This window comes from Oryctolagus cuniculus, chromosome 10, assembly GCF_051225735.1.
Source record: "Oryctolagus cuniculus isolate XC-2025 breed Fujian yellow rabbit chromosome 10, ASM5122573v1, whole genome shotgun sequence".
Classification (NCBI taxonomy): domain Eukaryota; kingdom Metazoa; phylum Chordata; class Mammalia; order Lagomorpha; family Leporidae; genus Oryctolagus; species Oryctolagus cuniculus.
The window spans coordinates 104,313,429-104,328,579 of record NC_142876.1 but is presented as its reverse complement, the minus strand read 5'-3'; the positions used below and the strand labels follow the sequence as shown (position 1 = coordinate 104,328,579).

Sequence of the window (15,151 nt, the reverse complement as noted above, 5' to 3'; positions counted from 1 at the left end):
GGATCTTTGATAGCCTGATTGAGGGGTAACTGTCATACAAATAACTGTGTATTCTAGGGGTGCAGTCTGATGAGTGTGCATATACCCATGATACCATCCCCACAAGCAAGCTAACATCTAGCATACCCATGATACCATCCCCACAAGCAAGCTAACATCTAGCACCTCCAAAAGATTCCTTGAGCTCTACCCTCTTAACTCATTTCTAAGTGCACGATACAACACTGTCTACGTGTGTGTATGTGTGTGTTTTCAAGATTTCTGTTTGAAAGGAAGAGTTACAGAAAGAGGGAGAGACAAACAGAGTGAGAGTGAGAGAGAGAAAGAGAGAGAGATCTTCCACCTGCTGGTTTACTCCCCAGATGGCCACAACAGCCAGGAGCAGGCCAGGCTGAAGCCAGGAGCCTGGAACTCCAGCCAGGTCTCCTACATGGGTGGCATGGGCCAAGGACTTGGGCCATCTTCTGCTGCCTTCCCAGGTACATTAGTAGGGAGCTGGATCAGAAGTAAAGCAGCCAAGACTCAAACCTGCGCCCTTGTGGGATGCAGGCATTGTAGGTATCGCAGGCATCACAGGCAACGGCTTAACCTGCTGTGACACAGTGTGGGTCCCCACAATCCCACTTGGTTGCCATAGACTCTGTGTCACACGGCAGAGCTCTAGGACTTGCCCACCTGACAAACTGCAACTTTACACCCATCTAACACCAACTCCTCATGCTCCCCAGCCCCAGGCAACCACCATTCAATTTTCCACATCTATGAGTTGGGCTATTTTAGAGATCTTGTGTAAGTGGAATCACACAGTGTTTAACCTACTTGTCATGCCTTCCGAGGTCCACCCATGCCGTCACAGGTGACAAGGGTTCTATGTGTGTATAAGGCTGCATAATGCTCCATTTTATGTATGTAACTTCAGTTTCTTTACCCATTCATCCATTGGTGGACATCTGGGTTCCTCCATCTTTGCTCAACCAGGAACAATGCTACATCTCTTCACAACCTTGATTTCCATTCCACCAATAATGTACAAGTGTTCTGATTTCTCTGAATCCTTCTTAAAAAAAAAAAAAAAAAGATCCGGCACTGTGGTATAGTGGGTAAAGCTACTGCCTGCAGTGCCAGCATCTCATATGGGTGCTGGATTGAGTCCTGGCTGCTCCACTTCTGTTACAGCTCTGCTATGGCCTGAGAAAGGAAAACAAGGCCCAAGTCCTTGGGCCCCTGCACTCACATGGGAGACCCGGAAGAAGCTCCTGACTCTGGATCAGCCCAACTCTGACCATTGTGGTCATTTGGGGAGTGAACCAGTAGATGGAAGACATCTCTCTCTCTCTCTGCCTCTCTAATAAATAAACACTTTTTAAAAAAATATTATTTGAGAAGCAGTTATGGGGGGGGGGTTCTTCCATCCACTGGTTTACTCCCCAGGTTGCCGCAACAGCTGGAGCTGTGCCAATCCAAAGTCAGGAGCCAGGAGCTTCTTCCGGGTCACCCACATAGGTGCAGGGGCCCAAGGACCTGGGCCATCTTCTTCCACTTTCCCAGGCCACAGCAGAGAGCTAGATCAGAAGAGGAGCAGCCGGCACATGAACCGATACCCACATAGGATGCCAACACCGACCGAATGCGAAGGCTTAGCCTACTATGTATGCCACAGTGCACACCCAGCTCTGAATCCTTAACACAGCTCTCGGACAACCGCTGCCAGCCGATCCAAATGAGCCTCAAGGTAAAAGCCGCTTGCAACTCTGGAGCTGACAGCAGTGTAGAGAGGCTCACGATATACATCATCCAGAGTGCAGAGGGCAGAGCAGGCACAGTGGGGATGGAGTCTGCCACCCAGGGGCCCAGCCGGGGAGCAGAGACAGGGCGCAGCAGGCCCTGGGTGGTCCTGGCCCTCAGTCCCAAGCAGGGGGCCACCCTGCAGACTCTGATGCTGTGTGAGCAACTGCGGGCTGGGCCAGCAGCCCGGGGAGCAGGAAGCGTGGCCCAGATTGCACCAAAGTGATGTCAAGAGCAGGCAGAGGGGCAGAGAAGGGCCCTGAGCCACACCCCCGCTGGGCAAGGTGTCCTGTGAAGCAGGCTCAGCGCCGTGGGGGGAGGAGCATGAGCAAGCAGCCAGGGCTTCGTCCAGGTGGCCAGAGGCAGACGTCCCCAGCCTGAGATGTCTCTGAGCTACCGGGCATCAGTGTGGTAAGCACCATGCCCAAGGCCACACAGCTTACGAGTGATTCAAACCCCGAGACAACTATCCTTCCAGACCTGGCCCTGGGTAGGACAGTAGGGAAAAGTGCCACCCACAGATAACTTAGAATCTTCTGGAATCTGTAGTTGAAGACCCGTGTGGTTAGAGCTCACTAATTAGCTTAGTAATGGCCCCAAGGGCTACACTCGGACAGGGGCTCCAAGTCCTTACCTCTTCCCCCAAGGGCTTCTCTTGTGAACCTGAGGCCAGGACTGGTCCAGCTAGAGCTTCCATTTCACATCTGGGTCTGCAGGGGGCTTGACCAGGCCCTCAGCAGAGCTGGAGGGAACAAGGCCTAATTGCATCAGGACCGAAGCCGGCCGAGGGCACCAACACCCTCTGCCCATGCAATCAATCGTCCACCCTGCAAATCGAGTTAGCAGTGTGATTCCAGCAATTATGGAGCCCAGGGTTTTCTTTATCGCCCCTAAATGAATGAGACAGGCTCTGTGCTCTCACTTTGCAACCGCACCTCATTTTCACAGTGCAGCTGCAAGCGTCCTGCAGAGCGCTGCCCTTGGAGAGGTGCTGGGCCTGCTGCCCAGCTGGCCGGGGGGCTTGGCGTCCAGCCACATATGAGCCTTTGCAAGGTCACTGCCCCTCTCCAGGCCTCAGCTTCCACGTGTAGAAGTTTGTTCTCGGGGGCTTCTGGGGTCCCTTCCGGCTCTCACAGCCACAGTATTCCAGGTCCACTTAAGCACCAGAGATGGCTCCATGCGAACGGCGTTGATTCTTTTCAGTGAAAATACACCGAGCTCCATAGCAGTGGAGGGAATGGAGGAGGAACCACATGCCTGCGTTCCCTAAAAGAGTATTTTCTAGAACAAAAAGCATCTCACTTGCTGAGCACTTAACCTGTACAGGCACCGACCTCATTGTTCTACAACCAACACCTTACCGAACATTCACAATACAGCAGCTATTAAGCCCATTGTACAGACAAGAAAACTGAGACACAGCAAGGCAGTATATCCAAGCCAGGTTTGCGGGGCTCCAAAGGCCACGCTCATAGTCACGACTCTCAGATCCCAGAATCCGGGGCCTGCAGGAGAAAGACAGAAAGCACAGAACCAAGAGACAGCCTCAACATGAAGGGAATGCCAGGCGGGACGGCTGGTTGGCTGTGCGTGCCCAAGCAGGTCATGCGGAGGGCCCACATGCGTGCACAGGCTGCAGGAGGAAGTCATGAAAAGCCTTGCTAAACGGGTTCCCGTGCTACTGCTCTCTCAAAATGGGTGTCTGCTTCCCCCCTCTCTTCTGCCCTTCTGCAAAGGGAATGCCAATTATTGCATTTGAAGGCAGTGTTGGGGCTGTGTAGCAGCAGCCGGCCTGAACGTGGGTGGCGCCCGTTGGTGGCTGAAGGGGATCACTCTGCTGTCCTGGTTTTGATAACCCAGCCATGCCTCCTGGGTCATCTGCACTAAAACCCTCAGAATTACACACACCAGATGACAAATCTGTTAGAAGGTGGATACAAAACCCACTGACGGAAATGCGCATCAGCATATGTGGGTTAGCCAAATTCCAAGTCTTCTCTCTCTGTTCAACATGTCGCCATATCATTTATAAATAAATTATTTTAAAATCCAGCTATGTCACACCTGAAGTTCCCTGAGTAGACTGGGAGCCCCAGGCTGGAGTTGGCCGAGCGGAGCATTCCTCGACGAAGCCCAGGCTCCCCACCAATACTTAGCATCTTCTCTAACCAGGTGCCGAGCGGACCCTGAAGGCAGAGCCCTGGACGGAGCCCCGGCCCCTCTGGGAAAGGCGGTGCAGTCCACAGCTGCCCCTCGAGCACGCATCAGACTGGGAAATCTCCTGTCGGAATTAGGACGTAGGGCTGAGCATGGGGCCTGCAGGCAACACAGCCCTCGCCAGAGGCCAGCCATCCTGCCCCTGCTTCCTCGTCGGTAACATGGGAGGGAGCTTACAGTGTTATTACAGATGGTGCAGGCCATTTAGCAGAGCTGCAGTTAAGAACGCGGTTGTCAGACATGCCTGAATCTTGGTCCTCCCCCGCCACCGTATGACTTTACAAGAGACCAGACTCCTCTGACCCTCAGTGTACCTCATCTGTAAAATGGCCACAGCATCTTGTTCCTCATGAGACTTCGCCGTGAGGATACACTCCAAGCACTCGGCGCAGGGCCTGCTACACAAGTGTTGGGTAAGGGGCAGCTTCCAGTGGTGCAGGCACCACCACCGGGCCACGCCCACAAGAGACGTTTGTTTGGGAGGCATTTTTCTCTCCTCCGTGGTCTCTCCCACACAGGGGCGCCAGGCTCCTTCTCCCGCTTCTCTGCAGACATGCCCCATCTCTCCAGACTCACAGATTCTCCTTTCCTCCCACGTCTCTGCTGAAATCCTATCAGCCGCCCCGCAGGAATCTAACAGCCCAGAAACACAAGCAGCGGCCCCTGCCCACCGCGTGCACGGGGCAGCCACAGGCAAAGGCGCGCAGCACCCGACGGCAGGAAGCCTGCGCAACCACGGACGCCGGCTTCGGGGGCCTCGTCCCAGGGAGGCCCGCGGCTCACTATGGGCAGCCTGTCACGGCTGCCAGCATCCAAGGGGACAATAGTGACGAGGGGTCCCTTGTGACCACAGTGCCCAGGAAGGACGCATGCCTACACTCTGGAGCACTGGCTGGGCCCCTCTGGGGGCCTGCTGGGCTGCGTGGAAGCCGCAATGACCAGAGACCAAAGACCATCAGGGACTGATCAGCCAAGCCCAACGGCTTCAGACCACCGCCCCGGTGCCGGCGTGCACACATGCAGCTTCTCAGCTGTCCCCACAGCCAGCCTGCAGGTTGCCCATGTCACAAACAGGATTCCCCAGAGAGACTGGTGTGCAAAGCACTCTTCCCCGTCTCCCGGTCCTCCCTCCTAACACACACCCCCCACGGGACCCACAGCCTCTGCCGGGGACTCTGATGCAGCTCAGCCCCTCATTTCTTGCCCCATCTTGTCTCTGTCCTACTTACAAGGCACTCATGGTGCCTGCATGTCTGTCAGCCTGCACTGTGTGGTAATAATATCTTAATTCCACCCACATCCTAAGAGAACGGAGAAACGGCTGCACCTGCGGCACTCGGAGGTCGACGGATGAAAGGCATTCAAATAAACCACAGAGAGCATTTCTTTAAACGTCACTACTTCCATAGGCAGCACACGGCAAAATTAAAGAGCACCGAGGAGGGACACAGGACACGTGGAGCACAAAACGACCGTGCGTGATGAGTAAGTGCTTTCCTGGAAGTCCTCCCGTAGTGGTTTCTAACAATCCCGTGTAGAAAAGTCCGCGGTCCCTAGTGTATGGACAAAACGGAGACTCGCCGACGTCTTCCAATCATTTTATTAAAACGGAAAGATCTGGGGGGATGGGGGGGGTTCGGGTGCCTTTTTCCCCTAACGCGAAGGGACACCCAGGCGGGTCTATGGTGCTCCACTCCCTAAAGCTGCTGCCTGCATCCTGCCTGCTGCCGGGGCCCAGTCTGACGGAGTCACTCCACTCACTCCGCAGCCACTGGTGCAGCCGCTACTGTGTGCCACCGGCATTTCCACAGAACAAAATGTATCGTGTCCCGCTTTGGGAGAGCTGATCCTCCAATATAGACGGAAAGAAGAAAAACACACCGGCGGACTTCAGAAAGTGTGCAGAGAATGCAGCCAAGAGACAACATTTGGGTGCAAAAAGATTTGAAGCCCATGCAGAGTTTCTCCACACTCAGCATCTTCCAGGAGCTTTTTGGACACCACGCCCCTGCCCCCGGCAGCGTGTCCGCTGACAGTAATTCCAGGCAGCAGAAGAGCCCCATATAGGAGAACGGGGGAACGGTGGGGACAGCTGCTATTTATAGAGGATCGGCAAAGGCCTCCCTGGGGAGCTGATGCCTGAGCAGAGACAAAAGGAAGCTAGAGAGCAAGGCAGGACGCGCGGTCACCCCGGGGCCGCGGAAGCAGCACGGGCAAAGGCCTGGAGTCTGCTCCTCCACATGTGCCTGGAACTGGCGATGGCACAGGAGGTGGCCAGGAGTCACAGCTTACGAACAGGGCCGGCAGTTCCATCTCCAGCCAGCTGAGCTGAAGGGACGATCCCAAAGCGGCCACAGTCAGAAAAGTGATGGGACTTTATTTTTCTTACAGAAGTAACATTTGCACATCTTAGAGGACTGTGAAAATGGCGGGAAAGAACAAGGATGCAGATACGGGGTAGCTGGATTGGAATCCTTACCCCGCCATGCTCCGACCTTTATATAATGCTGTGTTTTTTTTGTTTGTTTATTTTTTGACAGGCAGAGTGGACAGTGAGAGAGACAGAGAGAAAGGTCTTCCTTTGCCGTTGGTTCACCCTCCAATGGCCGCTGCGGCTGGCGCGCTGCGGCCAGCACACCGCGCTGATCCAATTGCAGGAGCCAGGTACTTATCCTGGTCTCCCATGGGGTGCAGGGCCCAAGGACTTGGGCCATCCTCCACTGCACTCCCTGGCCACAGCAGAGAGCTGGCCTGGAAGAGGGGCAACCGGGACAGAATCCGGCGCCCCGACCAGGACTAGAACCCGGGGTGAGGGCACCGCTAGGCGGAGGATTAGCCTAGTGAGCCGCGGCGCTGGCCCATAATGATGTTCTGACACAGACATGGCTCTTACAAGACACCCACTGAAAGTCATCTTCTCCAACTCAGAGGGAATCGCACCTTTTACTCATCGAGCGCACGTGCAGCCAATCCCCCTGAGATGGGATGCTTCTACTTCCCCAAAGAACACACATTTTTGAGGTCTAACAGATGGGCTACTTAACCACCCCGAGCCTCAGTTTCTCACGGTGAAACCAGTCCCACACCCACCAGATGTTGTGACGTTCAGGGACGACCTTTGTCAAACAACTGGCTTGAAGGCTATGCAGAGAAAAGGGTAATGAGAGCGGGTAACACATCGGCCATTTGGTACTGAGCCTCTTCCCTGTGCTACATAGTTCTCCTCTTGCTGGTAACAGGAGTGAACCCCACAGGGGATATCTGAATTGTTATCTGCCACGCTCAATTTCCAGTGGTCCAAAAAGACAGAAAATCAATCGAAAATCGGGAGTTGTGTCGCTGCCCAGATGACACTGTCACTGTGAATGAGGACTTGGTAGAGGGGGTCCTTGCGTGTGCTGGACAAGGGGCAGGGTGCTGGGCTGGCACCGGTCCTGGGGTCACCGCTTTGCAGGAAATTGCCTGTCCGGCCCTTCGCTGCTGCACGGACCATGTCCGCGGAGGCCCAGGACAGCTCCAGCTGGAATCCCAGAGAACGCCACCTGCCGTCCTGGACAGTGGCCTGGCTCAAAACGCATGCCTGGGGACGGCGCCGCGGCTCACTAGGCTAATCCTCCGCCTTGCAGCGCCAGCACACCGGGTTCTAGTCCCAGTCAGGGTGCCGGATTCTGTCCCGGTTGCCCCTCTTCCAGGCCAGCTCTCTGCTGTGGCCCGGGAAGGCAGTGGAGGATGGCCCAAGTGCTTGGGCCCTGCACCCCATGGGAGACCAGGAGAAGCACCTGGCTCCTGCCTTCGGATCAGCGCGGTGTGCCGGCCGCAGCGCGCCAGCCGCAGCGGCCATTGGAGGGTGAACCAACGGCAAAGGAAGACCTTTCTCTCTCTCTCTCACTGTCCACTCTGCCTGTCAAAAAAAAAAAAAAACAAAAAAAAAACAAAAAAAACCGCATGCCTGGATACCCAGGCCTGGCACGGCCCCGGAGACTCGCCAGCCACTCGGCTCCGAGGAAAGACAGCTCTGCCACATCGGACAGCGGGTTCCAGATGCGCACGGCTGGAAGGAGCTGTCATTTTTACGAAACACAGGAAAATGCCCATCATCCTCCCTGGAGCCATAAACAAAAGGGGAGTCCCTCTCTGTGGAAACCAAGAAGCATTCCAGAAAGCCAACTTGGGCTGGACGGGCAGTAACTCCATCCCAGCGGCCACCGCTGGACACTGTGCAGGACAGATGCAGAGACCCAGGGCAGCAGCACCCCTGTGAGGTGACTGCCACCAAGTCCTAAGACGGACGTGCCCCGCCAGCATGTGTGGGGGTGCGCGAGGACCTGTACCTCCCCAGGCTGTTTGCAGCCTTCAGACCCCTTGTTCTTATTGTCAGAAAGCAAGGGACCAGTTTCCAGAAGGGCTTCCGGTCACTGGCCATTCCCGTAGGGCTCAGCGAAGTTTGCTTGCGAGTGCGAGAGGGCAGTTTACTAGCAAAGTGCTCATACCCTCCCCACCACATCCCAACCCGGCCAGCCCGCGCAGGGATTCTCACCGACCTCCCCGGAACACGCACTCACCGCACCTGCCAGGGGCCGGCGGTTACCTGGGAGGGGAGCCTCCAGCGGGGCTCCCGGAGCCGCACAGCCTCTAGTCCGTGCCGCCAGGCCCTCTCCACCCCAGAAAGCCGCAGAGTTCTTGAATCCGCCTCGGGGTTCGCTTGCTCTGAGGGTAGGACCAAGCCAGGGTAGGCGGTTCTGAGCGACTGCAGAGAGAGCTGGTGGCACGGAATTCTGCTTCTGGCCGCTGAAGTGGCCAGTGGAGGCCCGCGTCCTGCCTCAGTGTCCCCTTCCGTGAATCGGGCGGGTGGAGTTAGGCGCAGGTGCGAAGGCGACCCTCGAGCCCACGGGACCGAAGCACCATCTGGTGGCCCTCAATCCTCCCCTAGGCGGACGCGGCTCTCCCAACGCGCGGGGGCGCCGGGCCCCGCCTGCGCCCAGCCCGCGACTGCCCCGGGGCCCCGCGCGGCCAGCCCCGCCCGCCGGGCGCGTGGAACCCCGCCCTCCCCCCCTCCCTGAGTCCCCGCGCCCCGCGCGCGGAGGGCGGGGAGGGGCGGGGCGCGCGGGAGGCGGAGCCGAGCCGGGGAATCCTGCTCCGCGCGAGCGCCGGGCCGCTAGAGCAGCGCGGCCGTCCGAGGGCCCCAGCGGAGGGGCCAGCGGGGAAGCCCCGACGCGGCCGAGTCCGGAGGGATCCCCGCGCCCGGCACGCCGCCTTCCCCGCCTCCGCGCGGGCTGGCAGGTGCCCGGCGCGCCCGCGCTCCACCCGGCCGCCGGCGCTCGCGGCCCCCGCCGTCCGCTCGCCATGCAGCCGCCGCCGGTCCCGCGCGCGTAGGCGCCAGCCGCAGGCCATGCTGCCCCTGCTCGCCGCGCTCCTGGCCGCCGCCTGCCCGCTGCCGCCCGCCCGCGGCGGCGCCACGGACGCGCCGGGCCTCCTCGGGGCGCCCACCAACGCGTCGTCCGCCGGGGAGCCCGCCGCCCCGCGCCTTCTTGCCTCGGCGGCCCCCGGGCACCCGGAGCGCGCGGGTCCGGAGGAGGCGCCGGCGGCCGCGCCGTGCAACATCAGCGTACAGCGGCAGATGCTGAGCTCGCTGCTCGTGCGCTGGGGCCGCCCGCGGGGCCTCCAGTGCGACCTGCTGCTCTTCTCCACCAACGCGCACGGCCGCGCCTTCTTCGCCGCCGCCTTCCACCGCGTCGGGCCGCCGCTGCTCATCGAGCACCTGGGGCTGGCAGCCGGCGGCGCGCAGCAGGACCTGCGCCTCTGCGTGGGCTGCGGCTGGGTGCGCGGCCGCCGGCCGGGCCGCCTCCGGCCCGCCGCGCCCGGTCCCGGCCCCACCGCCGGGACGCCCTCCGCGCTGCCCGCCTACCCCGCGGCCGAGCCGCCGCCGGGGCCGCTGTGGCTGCAGGGCGAGCCGCTGCATTTCTGCTGCCTGGACTTCAGCCTGGAGGAGCTGCAGGGCGAGTCGGGCTGGCGGCTGAACCGCAAGCCCATCGAGTCCACGCTGGTGGCCTGCTTCATGACCCTGGTCATCGTCGTGTGGAGCGTGGCCGCCCTCATCTGGCCGGTGCCCATCATCGCCGGCTTCCTGCCCAACGGCATGGAGCAGCGCCGGACGGCCGCCAGCGCGCCCGCCGCCGCCCCCGCCGCCGTGCCCGCGGGCACCACCGCCGCGGCCGCCGCCGCTGCTGCCGCCGCCGCCGCCGCGGCCGTCACCTCGGGGGCGGCGACCAAGTGACCGCCGCGGCCGCGCGCCGGCCGGGGACTCCGTGCCGTAGTTGTCCTTCGTTCTTCTTCCCGGGAGGGGGCCGCCGGGGAGGCCCCCGCGCGGTGGGAAAGCGCGGATTGTGTGGGGCTGCTCGCTCCTACCGAAAAGCAGGTGCGAGCCGCGGGGCGTGAGGGCGGGATCCGCGACTGCCGGGGCTGAGCGCCGAGAAGCGGGGCCCTCCCCCCTCCCAGTGTCGCACCCCCTGCCCGCCTCCACGCGCGCCCTGATTCCTGGCAGAAAATGACCAAATCCTGTGTATTTGTTTTATATATTTAATAACTGTTTTAAATGAAAGTTTTAGTAAAAAAAAATCACAAAACAAAAAGATTATATCACTATTGCTGTAGTACAGGAGCTCTTTGTATCCGGACGCAGTTGTATTTGAGATTTGTTGTTTTCTAATTTATTTTAAGGGGAGGGGGCGGGGCGTGGGAAGGATTTCTCGCCGCTGCAAACGGACTCCAGAAACCTTCCAAGCCGCTCTCCAGTGACGTGGCCTGCTGGGCGTTTCTTGTACTTCTGTGGATTTTTTGGCTTTTAATACAGACGTTTTCCTCCAGAGATGCGTATCTAGCTGCTGCTTTATTTCATGTAGGAAAAGGAATCCTGCGGGGAGGGGGCCTGGCCGGGGGAGATGGGCTGACTGCGTGTCCCTTATCCTGGAAACCCTGCCCCTCGCCCTACCAGCCCTGGTCTTGTGTCCCACCACCCTGGAGCCCGCCTGTCACAGGGTCCAGCAGGGCTCTGTGGGACTGCGCTTTCCACTCGCTGCCCGGAGCTCTGCCCCACATCCAGTCAAAGTGGTAAAATCAAGAGCCCCTGTGACCGAGGTGTCTTCACCGAGATGACTCATTGCCCAAGGCGTGTGCATTTCATTTTCGGCCTGTAAACTTTGCCAGCTGAGCTCCTGTCAAAGGCTGGTTCAGAAACCTGGGGACACACGTGGGCATTAGTGAGGTTTCCCGGAGAGGCAGACCCGTGGAGGGGGAACGGTTAACAACCTGCAGGCTGTCTCTCCTCCGGTGTCCCCCGCGCAGTGTGTGCCTCACAGCGGGTTGGGACCCGCCAGGGTTTATCAGAAGAGTAAAGTCCTTCATATAAAAACAATTTTAAAGGACTTTGCAGCGACTGGAAAGGCTGCTGCTCTGTCTTGCTCTGCCCCTCCCTGCATTTGAGAAATGCAGATGGCTCTGGAGCTGCTGATCTCAGAGTGTGGGCCGGTCCAGCCTGGGAACTTGTTAGCAATGCACATTCCCAGGCCCGCCCCAGTCCTGCTCCGTCCTGGAGGAGGAGGAGGGCCCAGGGATCTGTGCATCCACAAACCCTCCTCGGGGCCACTGGTGTGAGAACCACCGTGTGAGATGTTACGGTAGCCTGTGAGAGGAGAGGCTGCGGCAGCGCCTGCAGCTTCTGCTGTCCCTCTGGCTCGAGGCAGGCCAGAGGTGGCCTCCCTCTTTCTCGGTGGAGACGCCGACGGAGTTCATCGTGATGCAAGTCTGGGGCCTGGCCAGTCTCTGCAGATCGCGGCATACATCACAGCAGGGGAGGCAGACACCTTGGCTGGTTTCCAAGCCTCGATCAGTCTTAATGTCATCTCAGCCCCCGTCCTCTCGGAAGGCACGCTAGATGCTCGCAGTGCAACTCGCACAGCCACCTGCCTTGGTGTTGTTTTTGTTTCTGTTTTCTAAGATGGACACTAAGGCTGAGAATGGCTCAGTCTCTCGCCCACAATCACACAGCAGCGCGAGGCAGAGCTGATGCTAACCCCAGGGCCTCTGCCTCGCTGGATGGCATTTCCATCCCTAGGAACTTCCTTCCCAAGGAGAATTAGGAGCCAGCCGCTCAAGGCCTGCTTACTGTCAGATTCCAAGTGCCTAAAAACCCAGAGGAGCTGGAGAGGGTTCATGTTAAAGGAGACACTCCAGTACTTAGCAGAACTTGAAATATCCATCTCTGTCCCTGTCACATGGAGCCTACCCAGGGCCTTTTTATGGTGGGTTTGGAGTATCAATGCCTAGTGCTGCTGCAGCTCACCTTCCTAAAGGGAGTGTCCAGAACTGCCAGGAGCCCGAGTGTGTGTGTGTGTGTGTGTGTGTGTGATGGATGGCCTGGGTGGCTCTAGGGAGCAAGGACAGGGTATGTAAATCCTTCCCGTCTCTAAGTTAGGATCAGCCACAGGTGAATCAAGTCGGGCCTGGCAAGCTGAGCTGGCGGGGATTGGAGGAGGTCCGTGCCCTCTTGCCAATTTGATTTGCATCATCTCAGTGGTGATGCATGGCCACGTGTGTGTTTGAGGATCAGTGAGCCATTTTTCTTGGCCAGGAAAGGACGTGTGCAGCTGTAGCCTGTGCATACAGCACCCCCAGATGCCAGCCCATTCATAAAGACTCCTGGGGTCAGGTTCAGCTGCAAATGATGTCGCTAACTCCCTGGGATCAGTCACCCTTTTCAGCTACTCTTCTCCTGGGAAGATGCGGGCCAGAGGTAATACTGCATAATATTGAAGTGTACCCCCCTCCAATACTCAGCCACTGCTGCAGGTGGCTCTACTACTGAGCCTTCTACAGGCATTGGGGCGGCCTCCCGGCCCTGACCTGAACACCCTGGTCTCCTCCGGAGCTTGTCTCAGCTACAAAGCCTCACCCCTGCCCGGGACTCATCACCTTGGGACCATCAGACCCCAGGCCTCTGGCCACAGTGCAGCACAGCTCTGCAGGGACTGAGCCCACGGGACAGACAGAGGCTTCCACGGAGGCAGCATCTTCCGTAGCTCCTCCCATTCCTTCATTTCCCCGGCCCAAATCCAGGGCTCTCCCTGAGCGGCCAGCGCGCTGATGGATGGCTGCCTCACAGCTGCGGGAACCACCCCCACAGGCAGGTCCCCTAAGGAGAGGCGAGACTTGCTCTAGCCATGCGGTCTCCAGGTGCTGAGCAGGAACACAGAGCGGAGACGCTCTGCATTTGCATTCCTTCTGCACAGCTCTCACATCTTCTGTTTTGTTTTTCTCTCCTCACTGCAGTCACTGTTGACACGGGAAAGGCTCCCTGGTGGCATTCTTTGTGGACTCATCACTCTCACAGGCATCCATACCAAAAGGAGGCGGCCTTGTTTCTCCCCCTGCCCCATCACCTGATCAGTCAGGATACGCTGGGGTACGCTGCAGAAAGAGGGAACCCCAACCCCTCAGTGGCTTAGCACAAGGAAGGATGGCTCCGTGCTCATGCCACCCATGCAAAGTTGGCAGGAGCTCTGCGCTTTGGAATCACTCGGGGACCCTGCTTCAGGGTGACTTCAACTTGACAATGTGGCCACTGCCATCCAGGAAGGAGGCAGGGAGCCCTGTAAGGGCTCACGTAAGTCAGTTTTTTTTTTTTTAATATTTTATTTATTTGAAAGACAGAGTTACAGAGAGGTAGAGCCAGAGAGAGAGAGAGAGAGAGAGACAGAGAGAGAGGTGTCTTCCATCTGCTGGTTCACTCCCCAATTGGCCGCAACAGCTGGCGCTGTGCCGATCAGAAGCCAGGAGCCAGGAGCTTCTTCCAGGCCTCCCACACGGATGCAGGGACCCAAGGACTTGGGCCATCTTCTACTGCTTTCCCAGGCCATAGCAGAGAGCTGAATTGGAAGTAGAGCAGCCAGGACTCAAACTGGCACCCATATGGGATGCTGGTGCCGCAGGCCGCAGCTTTAACCACTACGCCACAGCGCCGGCCCCCACACAAGCAGTTTTTCAGTGTTCCAGCTGTGAAGTCAAATCCTTTCTGCTCATTAATCAGAACTCAGCATGCAGAACCACCCAAGGAGTTCATATTACCAGGCACCCAGAGAGCGGAGACATGTCTTCCCAAGCACATCAGCAGGAAGCTGGATCAGAAGCAGAGGTGGGACTCGATCCCAGGCACTGACATGAGATGCAGGGCTCCCAAGAGGCAACTTAACCTGCAGCGACACAATGCCTGCCTCCTGCTGTGCCTCTTCTGGGCCATCTCTCCCAGTGCAAGTCAGCTATCAGTTGCTTAGTGAATGGGACACACTCTGAGAGCGGTGGGGGAGCACACTTAGACAAGCTGAGACAGCTGGGACATCTCCAGGTGAGAGACCCTCCTGGCATCACTGTTGCATTCTCGGTCCACAGCTGACCACAACAGTCTTTACGTGGCACACGACAGTACTCAGCTCATTCTGTGCTGAGAGGGCCAAACCCTTTTCCCATTGTGGGGATGGCTTGGGGAACAAACAGTAAAGCAATTGTTTTAATAATTATTTTTAAAAAGATTTTGTTTTATTTGAAAGGCAGAATTAAGGAGAGAGAGGGAAAGAGAAAACTTCTGTCTGCTGGTTTAGTCCCCAAATGCCTGCAACAGCCAGGGCTGGGCCAAGGTGAAGCCAGGAGCCTGGAACTCCATCGGGGTCTCCCATGTAGGTATAGGGGCCTAAGGACTGCTTTTCCCGGATGCTTTAGCAGGGAGCTGGATGGGAAGTAGAGCAGCCAGGACTGGAGCCAGTACCCATACGGGATGCTGGCATTGCAGGCCGCAACTTAACCCACTGTGCCACAATGGCAGCCTGTTTTCATACTTCGTTATGGGCAGGCATTTGGCCTAGCAGCTAAGACACCAGCTGGGACACTTGCCCCCCACAATAGAGTGTCTGGGTTCTGGCTCTGCTCCCTACTCCCGCTTCCTGCTAACGTGCACCCTGGCAGGCAGTGGTGCTGGCTCATGGACTTAGCTCCCTACTACCCACGTGGGAGACCTACATTGAGTTTTTGGCTTCTGGTTTTGTCAGCCCCAGCAGTTCGAGGCATTTGGGGAGTGAATCAGTGGACAAGAATTCTCTGTCTC

At 58.1% G+C, this 15,151-nt stretch overlaps 2 protein-coding genes across 2 annotated transcripts in view; one reads left to right on the top strand and one right to left on the bottom strand.

Annotated features, from left to right (window-relative positions):
- LARS2 (leucyl-tRNA synthetase 2, mitochondrial) overlaps positions 1-8,721 on the bottom strand; it is a 283,596-nt gene extending 274,875 nt beyond the window's left edge. The window contains exon 1 of the mRNA XM_051851689.3: positions 8,591-8,721. The gene's annotated coding sequence lies outside the window, so the exon portion shown is untranslated. The remainder of the gene's footprint in view (positions 1-8,590) is intronic.
- Positions 8,722-9,085: 364 nt separating this feature from the next.
- On the top strand, positions 9,086-10,638 carry TMEM158 (transmembrane protein 158). Its single transcript, XM_051851699.3, has one exon. It carries the CDS (start codon positions 9,392-9,394, stop codon positions 10,274-10,276), a length of 885 nt encoding a protein of 294 aa, XP_051707659.2. The 5' UTR covers positions 9,086-9,391; the 3' UTR covers positions 10,277-10,638.
- The last annotated feature ends 4,513 nt before the right edge of the window (positions 10,639-15,151 follow it).

Bases quoted from the DNA above. Each gene is read 5' to 3' on its own strand.
- TMEM158 (XM_051851699.3), top strand. From the start codon at position 9,392: ATGCTGCCCCTGCTCGCCGCGCTCCTGGCCGCCGCCTGCCCGCTGCCG.